We start from the raw sequence: 19477 nt of genomic DNA, 5'->3' as shown, positions 1-19477 counted from the left end.
TCACGTCTGCTTATTTCTGGTTTGGGGGGCAATGAGATTTGCCACAGTGCTGCAAAAGGGTTTGTTGGCACCTACGCAGGAACCTTTGCCAAGGACCCACAGGAAGGTGAGTCCAGGGTTGGTGGCATTGGGCAATGCTACTGCTTGATTTATCTCTGCCTCCACATGGCACTCTTCTTTAAAGAAGGCGCAGAACTTGATAAACAAGTTTGGGGGGAGGACAGCCTTACAGAGCATTTTACAATCTTGGGTTGTGCAGGGTTGGTGTGCTAAGCCCTGGAGGATGGTTTCTGCCCATGGGGAATTGGGCCCATCCTCTGCGACAGCCTTTTTCAGCTCTTGAAGGTCATGAGCTTCCCAACGGTACCAAGCGGCCGGCCTATTTCCACCAGGGGCTTTGTCAAATTTGGGCCTACAGTACTTTTTCCAATGTAATCCTTTTTTACATTGGGGGCAAGGTGTGGTAGGGTTTTTTTTTTTTGCCTTTAGCCTTGGGACATTGGCTTTTAAAATGACCTTGTCTTCCGCAACCAAAATATTGTCCCTTGAAGGGTGGGGAAGTATTGTTTCCTGAGGGGATCAGGACGGTAAACGCCTTGAAGGCTTTGGTTAAGTTTTGTGTCTGAGCCTGCAAGGCTGAGGATAAAGTCCTGGCCTCAGCAACAGCCTTTTTTAGTTCTTTTACAACGTTGACTGGATAGGCCTGAGGGGCTGCTTCCCCCAACGGGCTGCAGATGGCTGGGGTGGGGGTTCCCAGCGAACCATAACAGGAAAAGCCTGCAGCTCTGCCGGGGATGTTTTGAAAGGTGGGCTAGCCTCCTCCACTTCTTCAGGTGCCGCTTTCTCTCCTTCGGCTAAACTTTGGTGGGGTGAGTATGCTGGGAGAGGAGGGTACAGGGTAGGGGCATAGGTATCACTCAGTGGCTCAGGGTCTTGCATTGGCATCTTTGTTTCCTTTTTTCCCTCCTCATCAAATTGCGCCCAATCCCTTTCTGCCCCTTCCTGATACTCGGGATGGAAGCAAAGCTTTAGGGCAGGGATGGTTAGGTAGAACCCTAAGGGGGGGTCTAGCCCGTGACTAATCTCGTTCTTTCTGGCCAGGATCTGAACCCGGTCCCAAGTCTCATATGAAAACAAGTTGGACGAAGGTGCACAAGGGGCTACCTGCACCACATGACGCCAGGCATTGGTGGCCGTGGAGTCAGATATTTCTAGGCCTCTGCTTTTTTTTTTTTTTGTCCTTTTTGAGACCGGCTCTACCACACTCAGCCAGTGAGTGCTGTGAGCACACCGGTCATCCCTATATAGGATCCGAACCCGTGGCGGGAGCGCTGCTGCGCTCCCAGCACCGCAGTCTCCCGAGTGCGCCACGGGCTCGGCCCAAGGCCTCTGCTTTTTAACATGTACTTTAGAGCCTTGCAGGCTGTCTCATCACTCTTTCCACACACGCCTCCCATGTTGCCCCACGAGGAAGGGACAAAGGGAGCAACAGGGCAGAGAAGTGCAGGGACTTCCACTTGTTATGGTACTCACCCTGACACGCAGGTGGATTACTTCATGGTGACTACTGCAGTTGTGGGGGCCACTCCGTTGGTTGATCACCCTTCGTCGACCTTCTTTCAGGACCGAGCAGCCAAGGGCCTCACTCGCTCGCCTTTCACCCATGAGTTTTAAAAAATGCCTCACATGGGGCACCACTCTGTCGGGTCCACCGTGGGCTGACCCGAACAGCCCTAGCCTCGTTCCTTTTGGTGGGCGAGCGAATGGCCCGGATTCCTCTTTCCCTCCATTGGGAGGAGATGGGGGAAGAGAGCTGTGAAGAGAGGTGAGCAAAGCCACCTGCCCCAACCAGCCTGTTAAAGGACACTAAGACGTGGCGGGGGTTCTGGCGAGCAGTTCCGTTTATTATCACACAAGCACTTGCTTTTATAGGCAGATGGGGAGGAGAGGTTTTAACATAATCCTATCAGCTTAAAGGTCAAGAGCATGCATCCTATCTCAATGCCTTGCTATTGCAATCACGCAGCGTTCACGAGCATGGAAGCACGTTTTTGGCCAATAAGGGCTAAGGCAAGGTTCCTGCAGACACTCCCACCCTAGTTCCTCCCAGCGCCGTCTTAGGCTGCCACGTTAATACACCCTTGTGGGCCCATAATGGCACCGCTTGTAATGTCACTTAAGGTGGCATTAGTTTTTAAGGCCCTACACCAGGGCTCTTAACAATTGGAGTTTGTAACTGTATAAAATACGTAATATAAGACAAATTAAGGCAAGTGCCATGAAACAGTCAAGAAAAAGTGCTAGAGCCATTTGATGACAGAACGTTGTTTACAGCTCAGGAAGGAATGGGAAAGTCATTTCAACTCTAAAGTACATAGGTATTTTTGAATGTTTGACTACAATTTTCATGAGGCATGCAGTACCTACAAACCTACATCTCAGATTAAATATTTCTTTTTGTAAAATTGCTGTGCATTCATTATTCCTCCAAAACTCATTGAAGCTTGATCCCCACTGTAGCAGAGTTAAGAGGGTGGGAAATCAGGCCATGGCAGTGTTGAAAAGTAGAGCCTTTAAGAGGTGATTGGATTGTGATGACTATGCCCTGGTGAATGGATTAATCCACACATGGAGTAATGAGTTAATGGTCTGGTGGCTCGTAATGGGAGTGGCACTTGTGGCTTTACAAGGAGAGCTAGTGAGCACGTTAGAGATCTCTTGCTCATGTCATTCTTGCCATGTGATACCCTGGTCGCCAAGCGACCCTGTAGAGAGTTCCCACCCACAAGGCCTTCACCAGATGCATCCCCTGGACTACGGACTTCCAGGTCTCCAAACATGTAAGAAATAAATTTCATTTCTTTATAAACTATCCAGTTTCAAGTACTCTGTTATGAGCAACAGAAAAAGACTAACATAAAAACTATGGCCAAACCAAAAATGATTGCAGAAATGTCACAATGTCAAATGTACAACTTTCTCCCCCAAATAAATATATAAATTATCAAGGGAGTTGCTACAAGATATAAAACAATAACCCTGAATTTTATTCATTTCTCCTCATCTCCAATCTAAACCTTCTTCTTCAGCCTGAGAGCTTTAAAATTCTTTTGTGCTCACAATTAAACTTCTAATTGAGATTGTATTGACTTTTCCCATCTCCCATCTCCTTTCTTATTGACTTTCTCACTGGTTCCCTTCCCATAGTCAAAGCGAGTTGAATATTATGGCTAAAGCTATTCTATTACTAATTGCATAAAGCAAATCACTAAGAACATCTTTAGTGCTTTCCACATATGGACAAAACTATTTCTGTTTTCAGTCTGGAAGCTACATATTAAATGGTCACTTGCATCTATTTAATCTATTGTCCTCTACATATTTCTATGACACTTCTCTTTACCATAACTTCTATACTTATATCTGAAAAATTACATTCCTTTTCTTTATCAAGTCCCCATGAGTGTTTTCAAAATTTCCTTCCCAAACTCTTTACTGGAACATTGTTTTGGCTATAATCAGAGGAATAATGTAGTTTTATTTCCTAGACAGTCAGCATTGCTGATAAGTATGCAATATTATGCTAGACCACCCTGTTCTCCAGTTATTACAAAAAAAAAATGCAAATGAAATTAACATCTTTTTCTACTATGGCATAAATTATCACTTCTGGGTCAATCTTCACACTACAGAAAAATGTGATAGAAGATCAGTGAGTTATTTTATGTAGATAATGAAACAGAAGTTCTAGAGTTCTGTGTTACTCATCAGATTACGTTAGGTGATGCAGTAATAAAAAGACACCAAATCTCAGTGGCTTAACACATAACGGTTTATTTTTTACTTTCAAAAAGTCCATTGGAAGTCCATCAGCTCTCCAGGTCAGGTTCCTTCCAACCAGTGACTTAGAGACCCAGGTTGCATCCATCTTGTAGTTATGCCATTTGGAATACATTGTTTGTAGGTCACCCTGGCAGGTAGACTGAACTGGAGGGTCATGCAGGACTTTTTACAGCTCCAGTATGAAAATGACACATCACTTCTGCTTACAATCCCTCTGCTAGGAGTAGTCAAATAGCATCACCTAACTACAAGGGGCTGGGAAGTGAATGGGAACACACAGATATAGGATGAGCCATAAACATCTTTGCCATATTCTACAAATAATATAAGCTTTTTAAAAAACATATTAACGAACAATTTTGAAAAACTCTATGAGTACAAAATATCCCTTAAATGTAATAGTTTTTATCAGCATATACATATAGATGTATTTTTAGGAAACAGCTAAAGTTATGAAGCTCTGAGGTGATCTAACATGGTATTACTATAATGTTCTAATTAGTGAGAGATTCCGTTACAGGTGTTTCCATTGTAAAAATTTGGGGAGCTGACATATTATTTATCTACTAGATGTTTTCTATCTTTATAGTTTTACTTGCGATACAAGTGCTATTGTATAGCTACAACAATAGCTATTGAGCCTCTCATCGTGCCAAAATACTCTGTACCTATGACATTACAATTGCACATCTTCAGTAACAGGTTTCTTTTAGACATAAATTTATAATTGATGTTACTCTGATATATAAAAATGTAAAGTAAAAATAATTTTAACTTATTTTAACATTAGTGGTAAACGTGAATCAGCAACAGACACAAGGCACCAAATCTTAGTAAAATATGGACACAGGAAGATCAATGATGTCATTATCACCTAAATTTAACTCCTATTTTAATTCAATATCAATGCTTCAGACAAATTTTTGAACAGCATACTTACTAAGATTTTGGCAGTAGTTTTATGTAACAAGACACACAGCATACTAGAGGTCTGGCACTCAACTTGCGTACGTAAACCAGCTTCAATATGAAGGCATTAAATATTTTTTAAAAAACCTTCTTTTTACATGCTAAATATTCTGGCAAGTGTGCAATTAAACATAGAAATGAAATTAACATAGTAAGCTTAAGAAACTACGAACTTGAAACTTGTATCCTAAGCATAAATCATATTAAAAAAGGATCACTGGTTATATGGTATAACACTGTATATTTAAAACTTAATAGTATAAATTGCGCAAAAAAAATTTAGAATCTTTATTAATCAAAAAACATCAGGGTCTGTTTAAAATGATTCCCCTTCAAAGGGTATCATTAATTCAACATGTAATATTGTAATGCTAAATATTATTCAGCACTATATAGTGAATAGTGCTGAAGTGGAGGTAAATTTCACAGATTTGGGGGCTTACTTATGCTATAAATTGCTTGTTCACTTGAAGCAGCATACAACATCCCAGAATTTCACTAAGTAAGAGAAGAATGGCTGCTGCCCTGGCAAAAATAGAACGTGTAAGGATCAAAGGCACACTATTTAGCAAGCCAAAGTGATTAGCAAACACTTTTCCCCCTGCAAGCCCTTTCCCCATGTAAACAAAAGTTTATTAAGGAAAAAAGTAAAATAAACTAAACTTATCTACTAAAGTAAGGATTTTGAGACATCAATGTTAAGTTCTTATTTCAAAAATGTAATCTGGATATTTCTAATTATATTTTAAAGATGTGCCCAAATTAGATACATTTAACCTTAGATACGTTTTTTTGGTCAAAATTATTTATTATCTAAAACATTTTACTTTAATTACAAACATTTTAACCATTGGTATTAGAAGAGAGTTTTAGCTCCCAGAAAAATTAACCACTGTAAGGAAAGACAAACAAACAAACAAGCAAACAAAACCCTATCTTTAAGCTGCAGGCAACAAATATGGCCCTTTCTGGCACATTGGCATTTGACTGGCAACTCAAAGTCCAGGAATAATTCTACTAACACAGGGAAACTCACGCATTTTGGTAAATATGCCCTAACTTTCACAGTTGAAATTTCCTTTAGACTGCTTTTTTTAAAAAAATATGGAAATCTTGCTTTTTCTTGGTGTTATTCTGACTTGTGATTTGAACCAGACTTCTTTTTCTTCTTCTTACTATGTTTCTTGTGTTGTTTCTTCTTCTTCTTCTTTGCTTTGTCCATTGCTTTTTCTCGCTCTTCACGCCTTCTCTTCTTTTTTGCTTGTACCTCCTCTTCATCATCTGATTCTGATGAGGACTCAGATGACAAAGGTTTATTCTCAGGATAAGTCTTCTTTCTTTTCTTGCTGAGGCTCCTAGTATCCTTTCCTTTCTCTATTTCATCCTTTGACTTCTTTTTCTTTTTCACAGATTCCTTGCTTTCTGATTCTGATTCATATGTAGAGCTTTCTGACGTTTTGTATGAACGGTTCTTCTTCTTCTTTCTCTTTTTCCCTTGTTTCTTTTCCTCATCCTCAGAATCTGAAGAACTGCTTGAAGAATCAGAGCTTGATGAAGAAGATGAAGACCGACAAGATTTCTTCTTTTTCTTTTTCTTTCTTTCTCTTTTTTTGGATGAGCTTTCATTTCCACTTAATAATTTCTCTCTGCTTTTTTCGAGTTCTTTCTTCCAATTCTCATTCATTTTTTCTTCAAATTCAGCTAATGCCTTAGAGCCTTTCTTCTTATTTTCTAATTGTTTTTTCACTTCTTCCCAGGTGGGCCTTGGTCGATTCAGATAATCTTGGATTGTTGGGCCTGCAGATTGAGTTGGGCCCCTCCATCTGGCCATTGCTATAGGATTCATATAGGCCACCCGATTATCTCGCTTGCCCATGGTGTCTGACGGTTACCAGAGCAGACTCTCAGACACCACGGAGAATAAGGATAGACACTCTCCTTAAGTTTTTAATATGCTGGTATATGAAGCAGGCTTCACTCTGTGAGATAAGCAGATGGAATAACTATGAAACACTTTTAATATATAACAAAATAAACACATAAACTTAATTGTTCACTGACTATCACAGTACGCAGAAATTTCCAAAATCTTGGGAAATAAGCAATATACATATTTAAGATGTTTTCATATTATAGAGACACTGTGATATAAACATAACATATATTTAAAGTGTTTTTATATCTCATACAAGGTTCTGACAGGTATCTAAAATATTGATTAACTATTTCCTTTTTTATTGTATGATAGTTACCTTTTCGTTCTTTCTTTCATTCCTGTTTTATATGGTATATGTAGAGAAATTTATATAGCTAAAACCTGTACCAGGCAAACCTTCTCTAACTTAGGAAAGTGCAGCATGATCCACTCTACTCCTTTTGACAGAAACCTGGGAGTCATACCTGAAAAATCCTTCTCTCAGCTCTCATGTCAAATCTATTACTAAATCCTGCTGTTTAAACCTCCACAATTGGCCTCATATCCACTCACTTTTCTCCAAACATATTGCCAATCAACTCTGCCCAGGCTGCTATTATCTCTCACTTGGACGATTAATCTCTAGTATCTACTAAGTGTTTATTTTATGTTAGGGTCTGCCTATTGCTCTGCAATAGATTTGCTCATTCAATCCCTAGACTAAACCTATGAAGTTGATTCTATTACTGTACCTATTTCAGATGGAGAAACTAAGGCTTACAGAATTTGAGTATAACTTGCATAAAGTAACAGGGCTAATAAATGGCAGAACCAGGATTTAAACCAAGGCAGCCTGATTCTAAACCCTGTACACATAACACAACACTATATTGCCTCCTGACACCAACCTCTCAATTAATAGCCCTATTTCCACCCTTACTCCCTTCTATTCCAGTCCCCCACTGTTATCAGAGGGATCTCAAAACACTCCAGCAGCTTTCCATTTTAATGAGAATCAAATCTTATCTCCTATAAAGGTCCTATATAATCTGCCATACTTCTGTCTCTTACTTTCATCTAGAGTCACTCACCCCTTTTCTCAATTCCATCTCCTCCAGTCTCCTCTTGATTCCTGGAACATGCTAAGCTTCAAGCTTAGCCAACATAGCCAATTCTACATCATCCTTCAGGCCTCAGCTTAAATGTCATTTCCTCAGAAAGGCAACTAAAAGATTGAACTACATAAAACTGCCAATTTTATAGGACACAAACAACTCAAATACCAACAATTTAATATGGCTCAACCTTATAGTAAATTAGGTTGCCTCTCTGTTTACCCCATCTTCATTTTTTTCTGTATCCCAGCTCCTTGTTTCTGTTAATAACAGTACTTATTAAATTGATAATTATTTTGTTTGGTTGTATGTGTGTATGTGTCCACTGCTAAATGTAAAGCAAGAAGTGTAAAGGCTATGTTTGGCCTGTCTTATTCACCATGGTGTTCCCAGTAAGTAATATAGCATTTGACCCATACTAAGTACTCATTAAATATTTCCTCGGTAATAAACAAACAACTGAATGGATGGATAAATTAGTAACTCTGGGAGAGAGAAACATTCAGCGGGGGCCTCCTGGAATTAGTGATGTCTGTACAGGATTTTGAATGATGAACAAGTCAGCCAGGACATGAGGAAATGAAGGATATTCCAGGCAGAGGAAACAATAGGTGAAAAAACACATGGATTTGAAAAAGCACTGCAAATTTAGTGTTGATGGACCTACAGAGTAAGAGGGCAGGGGTAGGAGGTGAATTTGCATAGATAGGAGGCAGCCTGATTATCAGAGGTGAGAAAATGTAGACCTGGATTACACAGACTATGTTGAGAAGAAAAGTAAAGAGATAAGAAGATAACTATAATGAGGGATGCTGAGTTAAAGAAAATTTTTGTTGTTGTTTGTTTTTAGCATGGAAGAAACTTGAGTTTCTTGAGAGTAAAGGCAAAGAATAAAGAAAGGGTATGGATGCAGTTTTTCATTTGTTTGTTTGTTTGTTTTTGTTTTTTGAGGGTGGTGGGAAGTGAAAGGGTGAAAGCTGAAGTATTTCTCATATAATATCCTTCGATTTCACTCAATGGCAGGTGCCAAGCTCATTTGCTAAGATTAAGGCAGCATAGGAGTTTTGAGACCAATAATTAAAATTTGGAGTAACAGCAAAGGGGAATGGGTGGGGGTGCTGACACCAGACAAGTGCTGTGAGAAGCCTTTGGAACTACAGAATCTGTGCGATCCTTTTTCAGAAGATAAAGCACACTGAGGAAAGAAGAAAAGTAATAATAAAAACAAAAGTCTGTTGCTCACACACTTTGTTTTAACAGTATTGTGGTTTACCTTCTCTGCTTCTATTATAGGATAAAGAGAAACTTGATCCTCTGTATCTCTGTTTATGTGCACAAAATATGCTAAAATTATGTAAAGATTAGATATAAATTGTGACAGCCATGCTGATAATCTGAGTTCACTGATTCTTACAATTCCTTTTTGATAATCTATTATGTACCAGACACCATGTCATATGCCATGGAAATTACAATCTAGTAAAGGTAATAGTCCATTCCACAAATATCAGACAAATGAGTATATAATTATAATTGTGATTGAAAAGATTAAGGAAAAGACGGGATGCTATGAAAGGTATAATAAAGGACCTAATTCAGAAGGGAAGGTCACCTCTGATGCTGACATATAATCTGAGAACTGATGGTAAACCACAGTCAGCCAGATGAAGGGTTAAACAGGATGGGAGTAATAAAAGAGCCAAAGTTGATGGAATGTTCTAAACAAAGGCAATTAGATGCTAAGACCTTAAGGTGAAAAGGAAAAGCCAAATATAGTGCAAAATATTCATATTTTTATACTGTTGTAAACTAGTCGTGATCTCAATTTCTCCTTCTTGAAAGGGATTATATTCATACCATTTGTCATTTAACATGCTCAGGTAAAAGTCAATGTAAATTTAAGTTAATTAAACCATATTTTAATGTTTCACAGTGTAGTTGCTATTGCAAATACCATCAAAACTAGTTAGAAACATTCTCTATTTTACAAGTCATTTCACTGAATTTTCAGTGTGATGTATAATTGTGGATGAATTCTCACAGACACATGCATGTGAGTTGAAATTGTTTTTCACAATTGTTGGCAATCTTCCAAGACTTTATCTGAAGTACCCAACTCTTCTGCAAATGTCTGGACAGTTAGATGAGGCTCCTATTAAAAAAAAATCTTAATGTTCTTTGTTCACACTTGCTCATATAAGTTTAAATGTCTCTTAGAAAGCTACTTGAAGGATTTAAGATACCAATGAGTCTATTAAATTATAAAATGATATGTGCACATATATGTATACTCATAAATACCTTAAACTGCTGTACTATGTTTTGTCATTTCACATTGGATTATAACATAGAGAACAACTGCAGCACAATTGACTTCACAGGGCAAATAACAGATAAAAAAGGTCCATGGAGAAATTTAATAATATTTTGAAATTTCCTGGAAATCTTAGTATTAGGCAAGTGTGTGTAATATGATATCCTTTCTACTAAATAAAACTCAGAAAAGATATATGTTTTGGTGATTGATATGCTATCCACTCTAAGTGAATCTTTGTAGAGTATATGCATATATTGAAATAATGCACTGTACCTCACAAATATGTTCAGTTAAATATAAAAGACAATACTAAAAAAGAAAAACTCAAGCATGAACATATCCTATTCTAGTTAACACAACTGTTCTGACAGAGGAATTATCACTCCTATCTTGACTGGGATCAATGTGCTAGCAAACTGCACTGTGTTGAAACCATTCTCCTCATGTAAATTCCCTCCAGCGTAGTTTTGTCATGAAGCATTCATCTTTCTAGGGAAAACATGTAGAATTTAAAATACCACTTCCTCTTTCTTTCCTCTACAGAATTGTCAGATGACAAAGGATTAGTCTCTATCATCTTAAAGATAATACCAGAAAGCTCACAACAGCAACACAATATTGCAGATGCAAGTGACAAAACAGAAAAAGTGGCTGTGAGAAGACAGAAGTTCCAAGTATAAATTTTAGTCAAGTGTTTGTTTTAAAGAAATGAGTACTTCATCCCCTTACGAATATTAATATAGTGATATATTTTGAATTTTTTACTCAGGAAAACAAATCATCATTACTGTTTAGCTTTTATAGTAACGAAGCAAAATGTCTTTTAAAAAGTTTTATTTAAAATAGTTTTAGTGCGTGTCTACAGGTAGCAGTGGTGGCAGTGGTGGTGGCATGACCAGAGCAGAGGACACATTTGCAGCCACCTCCCTGCCTATGATTTTGAGAGGTGATTGCTCACTTAGCTGAAGGATCTGTAGCCCTGGTAGATCTTTTCATCTCCATTGCCATGCTTCTTAGGCATCTTCCAGTTTCAATTGCAGCAGGTGCCAAGGTGAGCCAACCCACGTGGCACTGGGGGCTCAGTCTATGGCCACAGATTCTGGAACAGGATCCAAGGTGGCATAACATAGCCACTACAACACCTCCTGTCACAGCAAGGACAATTCACCACCACAGTAACAGCCAGGGCCACTCTACAGGCAACCTGCTGCTCACTCGACTACACTGATATAAGGAGAGTCACCAGTAAAGCCTGCAATAGAAGAAGAAATCTTTATCCTCATAGCCAACCCTAGAGTAATAGAAGAAGAAAATCCTATACCAGATGACCAAACATCAATGAAGAAATGCTAGAACTACAAACAAACAAGAAGATATGACATCACTGAAGGAAGACAGTAATGCTCAAATTTCAGAATCCACAAAACAGGGAATCCTTGAAATGTCTGAAAAGGAATTCCAAGCAACGATCTTAAAAAACTTGAAGAGATAAAAGAAGACTCAGAGAACACAATGAAATAAGAAAAAATATCCAGAATACGAAGCAGGAAATTTATGAAAAGATTAATACCTTAAAAAAGAGTGTAGCAGAACTCCTAGTAATGAAAGATTCACTCAATTGAAATATAAAACACAATAGAGGGCTTGAGCAATGGGCTAAAGCAAGCAGAACAAAGAATTTCAGCTCTTGAAGACAGTCTTTTCGAAATAACCAGGCAGATAAAATAAAATGAAAAAAGAATTTAAAATAATGATAAAAATCAAAGAGCGATAGCAGACAACCTCAAGTGCTCTAACATCTGAACTGTGGATACTCCAGAAGGGGAGGAGAAAGGAAAAGGTATTGAAAACTTATTCAAAGAAATAATAGCAGAAAACTTCCCAAGTGAAGGGAGAGATGCAAACTTTCAGATCCATGAAGCTCAAAGGTCCCCAGACAGATTCAATCCAAAAAGATCCTCCCCAAGACCCACTAGAGTTAAACTTGCAAAGCTCAAAAACAAAGAGAGAATTTTAAAAGCAGCAAGAGAAAAGCATCAAGTCACCTATAAGGGAATCCCATCAGACTAACAGCAGACTTCTTAACTGAGGCCCTACAGGCCAGAAGAAAGTGGAATGATATATTCAAAATACAAAAAGAAAAAAAAATGCTGCCAAATAATGCTTTACCCAGCAAGGCACTCTTTCAGAAACAAGGGAGAAATAGTGTGTTTCCCAGACAAATAAAAATTCTGGGAGTTTACAAACACACGACCATCCCTACAAGAAATTCTCAAGGTAGTCCTTCATCTGCAATAAGAATAATGATGACCACTATCACAAGTACACAAGAAAGAGCAAAACCCACCATTAAACAAAAATGCCAGCAAGAAAGAGAAAGAAGATAAATCATGCCACCTTAAATTTCCAACTAACACTTAAGAAGAGAAATAAAAGGGGAAGTAAAGATCAAAAGATATTTAAATCATTTTTTTAAAAAAGCAATTAAATGACAGGAATTAAACAATATCTGTCAACAACTACCCTAAATGTGAATGGATTAAATTCCCCATTCAAAAGAACCAGACTGCCTAATTAGATTAAAGAGCTAGACACAAGTAGATGTTGTCATCAAGAGATCTACCTCACCCGTAGACACATACACAGACCACAAGTGAAGGGATGGAAAAAGATATACCATGTGAATGGAAACCAAAAATGAGCAGGTGTAGCTATTCTTATATTGGACAAAATACTTTAAACCTAAAAAACATAAGAAGAGACAAAGAAGGCCAATATATAATGGCAAAAGGATCTATCCAGCTAGAAGACATAGCAATCACAAATATATATGCACCCAATACAGGATCACCCAGATATATAAAGCAAACATTGAGACCTAAAGAAAGACATAGGTCCTAATACATTAATAGTGGGTGACCTAAACACCCCTCTCTCAGTATGGGACATATCTTCCAGGCAACAAATCAACAAAGAGACACAGGATTTAAAATACACCTTACACAAACTGGACCTGGCAGATATATACAGAACAGTTCACCTGACAACTAAAAAATATACTTTCTTCTCATCAGCACATGGAACATTCTCCAGGATAGACCACACATTAGGTCACAAATCTAGTTACCACCAATCTACAATAATTGAAATCATTCCAAGAAACTTTTCAGACCACAATAGACTAAAACTGGAAATTAATAACAAGAAAAACTCTGAAAACTATACAAATACATGGTAACTAAACAGTCGGCTCCAGGATAACCTATGGGTACAAGAAGAAATTAAACAGGAAATCAGAACATTTCTTGAAACTAATGAAAATAAAGACACATCATACCAAAACCTGTGGGATACTACAAAAGCAGTACTAAGAGGGAAATTTATTGCAATAAATGTTTACATCAAAAGAATGGAAAGACTTCAAATAACCGACCTAATGTTACACCTCAAAGCTAGAAAAATAACAACAAATCAATCCTAAAGGTAGTAGATGGAAAGAAATTATTAAGATCAGAGCAGAACTAAATGAAATAGAGACCCCCAAAACAGTAGAAAAGATCAACAGAACAAAAAGTTGGTTTTCTGAGAAGATAAATAAAATGGACAAAAAAAAGGAGAGAAGACCCAAATAACAAAAATCAGAAATGAAAAGGAAGACATTACAACTGATACCACAGAAATACAAAGAATCATTACAGACTATTATAAACAACTGTGTGACAACAAATATTAAAACCTGGAAGATATGAATAAATTTCTGAACACATAGAAACTCCTCAGACTGAACCAAGAAGAGATAGAAAACCTGAATAGACCAATAACAAGCAATGAGATTGAAGTGGTAATCAGCAATCTTCTAACAAAGAAAAATCCAGGTCTGGATGGCTTTACAGCTGAATTCTATCAAATGTTTAAAGAAGAATTAATATAAATTCTACTCACACTATTCCAAAGAATTGAAACAGAAGCCAATCTCCCAAACTCATTCTATGAGGCCAACAAAACTCTGATACCGAAACCAGATAAAGATACAGCAGAAAAAGAAAATTAGAGGCCAACATCCTTGATGAACATAAATGAAAAAATCCTCAACAAACTATTAGCAGTCAGAATACAACAACACAATAAAAAATTATACACCATTATCAAGTACGATTCATCCCAGGGATGCAAGGATGGTTTAACACATGAAAGTTAATAAATGTGATACATCACATTAACAAACTCAAGGACAAAACCATATGATTATCTCAATATATTCTGAAAAAGCATTTGAAAAAAATTACCATCCCTTCATGATAAAGACTATCAATAAATTAGGTTGACAAAGAAAGTATCCCAACACAATTAAAACCATCTATGACAAGCCCACCACCAATATCATTCTGAATGGGGAAAAACTGAGGGCTTTCCCCTTAAGAACAGGAACAAGAATGCACACTCTCACAACTTCTATTTAACATAGTACTGGAGGTACTAGCAAGAACAATAAGGTAAGAGAAAGAAATAAAGAGCATCCAGACTGGAAAAGATGAAGTCAAACTGTCCCTATTTGCAGATGGCATGATACTATACATAGAAAAACCTAAAGACTCTATCAAAAAACTCCTAGAGTTGGTTAATAATTTCAGTAACGTTGCAAGATACAAAATAAATGCCCCTAAATCAGTTGCATCTATATTCTCCAATAATGAACTAACAGAAAGAGAAATCAAGAAAGTAAGCCCTTTTACAATAGTCATGGGAAAAAAAAAAAAAAAAAGTAGGGATCAATTTAACCAAGGAGTTGAAAGATCTCTACAATGAGAACCACAAACCACTACTGAAAGAAATTAAGTAAAACATAAAAAGATGTAAAGATATTCCACATTCTTGGATTGGAAGAATCAACATTGTGAAAATTTCTGTACAACCCAAAGTGATCTACAGATTCAATGCAATCCCCATCAAAATGCCAATGACATTTTTCATAGAAATGGAAAAAATAATCTTAACATTCACATGGAACAACAAAAGACACCAAATAGCCAAAGCAATCCTGAGGAAAAAAAAATAATAAAAAAATAAAGCTGGATGCATAACACTACCTGACTTCAAATTATATTACAAAGGTATTGTAACCAAAACAGCATGGTACCGGCATAAAAATACACTCAGACCAGTGGAACAGAATATAGAATCCAGAAATCACCCCTCAGGCTTAAAGCCATCTAATATTGGGCAAAGGCAACAAAAACCTACATTTGGGAAAAGACTGTCTCCTCACTAAGTTGTGCTGTGGAAATTGGATATCCATATGCAGAAGAATGAAACTGGACATGCACCTCTCACCAGATACTAAAATCAACTCAAAATGGATTAAAGACTTAAGTATAAGACCTGAAACTATACAATTAGTAAGGGAAAATATAGGTAAAACACTTCAGGAACTATGTCTGGGCACAAACTTTATGAACGTTAGCCTGAAAGTACAAGCAATAAAAGAAAAAATAAACAAATGGGATTTATCAAACTGAAAAGCCTCTGCACAGCAAAGAGAAACAATCAACAGAGTTAAAAGACAACCTACAGAGTGTGAGAAAATTTTTGATAACTATGCATCTGTCAAGAAATTAATATCCATAATATACAAGGAACTCAAGCAATTAAACAGTAAAAAAAGAAATACCCCAATTATAAAATGGGCAAAGGAGCTGAATAGACATTTTCAAAGGAAGGCATAAAAATGGCCAATAGGTACACGAAAAAATGCTCAACATCACTAGTCATCAGGGAAATGCAAATTAATACTACATTGAGATACCACCTCACCCCAGTTAGACTGGCTATAATCAAAAAGACAGAAAGTAACAAATGCTGACGCAGGTGTGGAGTGAAGGGAACACTCATACTCTTTTGGTGGGACTGTAAATTAGTACAACCACTATGGAAAACAGTATGGAGGCTTCTCAAACAACTACAGATAGATCTTCCATACAATCCAGCAATCCCATTTCTGGGTGTATATCTAGAGGAATGGAAATCATCATGTGGAAGGAATACTTGCACTCACGTGTTCATTGCAGCTCTGTTTACAATAGTCAAGATATGGAACCAATCTAAATGTCCATCAATGGATGATTTGATAAGAAAAATGTGGTATATGTACACCAGGGAATACCACTGTGCCATAAAAAAGAATGAAATTCTCCCATTTGCAACAACATGAATGACCTTGGAGAAACATGTTGAGTGAAATAAGCAAAGCATAGAGGGATAAATACCATATGTACTCAGCATAAGTGGCAGTTAAGAGAGAAAGAAGGAAGGAAAGAAAGACCACGGTAGTGTGTTCAATTTTCAGAGGGAGAGAGCATACCTACGGATACAAATTGGACTGGGGGAAAGTGGGATGGGCAGGGAGATTGGCGAGAATTGGCTGTGGGACACGGGGTACAATCACAATTTCTGGTAATGGGCATACTGCCAGTATGGATCTCGCCTTCACATCTTGGGCATGAGGGGTCACAGTCAGCTTTGTATCTCATGAATATTCATAACCAATAATAAAAATAGTTTTAGACTTACAGAAAAGTTTCAAGTATAGTACAGAGGATTTCTGTATCCCCTGCACCCAGTTTCCCCTATGGTTAACATCGTGTATTGATATGGAACATCTGCCACAACAAAGGAACCAATCCTAACACCTTATTATTAACTAAAATCCATTCTTTCTTCAGTGATCCTTAGTTTTTAGCTAATGTCCTTTTTCTATCCCAGGAATGCATCCAGGATACCATATTACATTTAGTCATCATGTCTCCTGGGCTCCTCTAGACTGGCAGTTTCTCAGAATTTGATTTTGATAAACTTGACTGTTTTGAGGAGCAAGGATCAAGTGTTTATTTTGTAGAATTCTCTTCAATTTGGGTTTGTCTGATGTTTTTTCATAGTTAGACTTACTTAGATTATAAGTTCTTGAGAGAAAGATCATATCTTATCAAGGGTACTTACTACTAAACATCACTAATGTTAACGCTGATTGCCTGACTGAGGTAGTATTTGTTAGTTTTTTCCATGTAAGATTACTGAACCCCTCTTTTCATATTGTACTTTTGGGCAGGAAGTCACTATGTGCAGCCCACACTTAAGGAATGCGGAGTTACTATGATTGGGGAGGATCTAAATAAATTATTTGGAATTAATCTGTACAGGAAGTTTGTCTATTCATTCATTCCCATTAATTTACGTAGTCAATCATTTATTCATATCAGGATAGGTTTATGAGTATTGATTTTATACTTTGGGTATTATTCCAATACTACTTTATTTTGTTGCTCAAATTATTTCAGCTTTGGCCACTGGAATCTCTTTTAGTTGGCTCCTGTGTCCCCTTAACATACCTCCATCATTTTGTTTCTTAAGCACTTCTTTACTTTCTGGCTCTTACAAGACACTCTGAAATCATTTTGTATATTCCCTGCATTAACCCTAGAATCATTTCTACAGAGCCCTGGTTCCTTTTGATATAGAATGTTATTAGAAAACAAGACCTGGGTGCTAGGTATGCTCATTGGTAATGGGGTATTGTTGCTTCTACGCCACCTCAGCAGACAGAGCTAGAAAATATGAGCATACTTCAAAAAGTTCATAGAAAGATTAGTAATTTTTCAATCATGTTTTTCCAAGAACTTTGTGAAATACCCTCACATATGAAATGCTTTTAATTCATTCAGTAACATATTAATTTTGAACTAAGTACTTGGCACCAGGACTATAGATATGAAGTATTTAGAGATGGTATACAGAACACTGTATTGACTTTAACATGACATCTAGGTGACATGACTGGTATGACTGATTCATCATCAATGGAGTCTGTGGTATGGGTATTTTTCAAGTAATAGGAATGGATATTTCCTGCATACATTTCTGAAATTGTTTGAAAGGCTAAGTGTATAGTCTTAAAAAAAAAAAAAAGGCCCTCAGAAGAATTAAATTCACAAGTTTTGTCCCTTTAGCACTTTGCCCTAGCCAAGAAGCCGTGAATAAAATAACAAGTATCTACAGTGCCAGTGTAAATGTTTTAGGAAATCCTCTGGAAAACTATAAGATACATAAGCACCATATTCAACTAAGCATTTGCCAAGAAGGTAGTTATTTTGTCAGTACATTTGGCTATACATGATGTAACCAAAATATCCTAGAGCCCTCAAAATTCCAGTCCCTCTTTCTAAGGGTCATCTTTCATGAACCAAAGTTAACTGAATACTAGTTTCTTTCCATCTGTGTGACACGAGTAATCCTATAAAAATACAACCAAAAGAAATAAGATTTGCCCCATATCTCTGCCCATTGTCCCGGTTTCTATTTAACAAATGTCTCATAACATAAATTTTACAGAAATCCTTGTCAAGATTCCTCAAATCACAAAGCTTACGTCTGTGTTGTCTGGCAGTAAAGATCTAAAATCAATTTCATTCACATCTGACCAGTAGGCAAATGCAATATTAATCAAACTTCCAAAGTGAGATAAAACTGCACTTTCCATTTATTCTTTATAATTTTATTTACATTTTATTGTTAAACTAAAGCGATATATTTTATAGTACAAGACCATGAGATGCCTCTTGAGGCAATACACTGTGCTTCTAAACTGATTTATAGTCTAAAATCTGCCAACTTTTCCCTAGGATCTAGTTGTGCCAAGATACACTTGTCATCTCTTCTAACAACTTATAAAAGATAAGGTCCTACTCATAGGAAGCAAAATGCCAAGGAGCTCTTTACTAGGGAACACTGGTCAAAACACATGTATTCGTGCATGGCTTTAAATAGCCTTGCTTGATTTTACATGTATCAATGCATCACTATCTTCTGCAACTCACTACTCCCACCTGAATTTTTTTAATGTATTTTTGAAAACAGAGAATTTGACATGTATATGTGAATACACTAGCTATGAAATAGCTAAAATCACCACAGTTATTTACTGAAGCTGGATACACTTACATGAGTCACATGTCTTCTCACATTAGAAATGACTGAAATATGTATATTTCCTTAAAATTTAAAGGCCAGAGCATACAGAATTATTTGTTACAATAACTAAATTACAAATGGCTACTGAAAATAATAGTAGGGAATGCTCAGAAGCATCACAAACTGCGTAAATTTGTATTACCATTACAGGTTGAGCATCCCTAATCCAAAAATCTGAAATCTGAAGTGCTCCAAAATACAAAAGTTTTTGAGTGCTAACATGATGAAAAGGAAATGCTTATTGAAACACTTTGGATTTTGGACTTCCTTATTAAGGATGATGAATTGGTAAGCATA

The 19477-nt window shown here is 37.1% G+C and overlaps 1 protein-coding gene across 1 annotated transcript in view; it reads right to left on the bottom strand.

The window, feature by feature from the left end:
* Nucleotides 1–3814: 3814 nt before the first annotated feature.
* FAM133A (family with sequence similarity 133, member A) overlaps nt 3815–19477 on the bottom strand; it is a 39044-nt gene continuing 23381 nt past the window's right edge. Inside the window, exon 2 of the mRNA XM_008566861.1 lies at nt 3815–6791. Coding sequence (XP_008565083.1) covers nt 5942–6688 — 747 coding nt within the window. The 5' untranslated portion in view covers nt 6689–6791 and the 3' untranslated portion in view covers nt 3815–5941. The remainder of the gene's footprint in view (nt 6792–19477) is intronic.

The sequence above is a fragment of the Galeopterus variegatus genome, unplaced genomic scaffold, assembly GCF_000696425.1.
Source record: "Galeopterus variegatus unplaced genomic scaffold, G_variegatus-3.0.2 Scaffold273, whole genome shotgun sequence".
NCBI lineage: Eukaryota > Metazoa > Chordata > Mammalia > Dermoptera > Cynocephalidae > Galeopterus > Galeopterus variegatus.
Note: the sequence above shows the minus strand (reverse complement) of the source record. Positions and strands in the feature narration are given on the sequence as shown.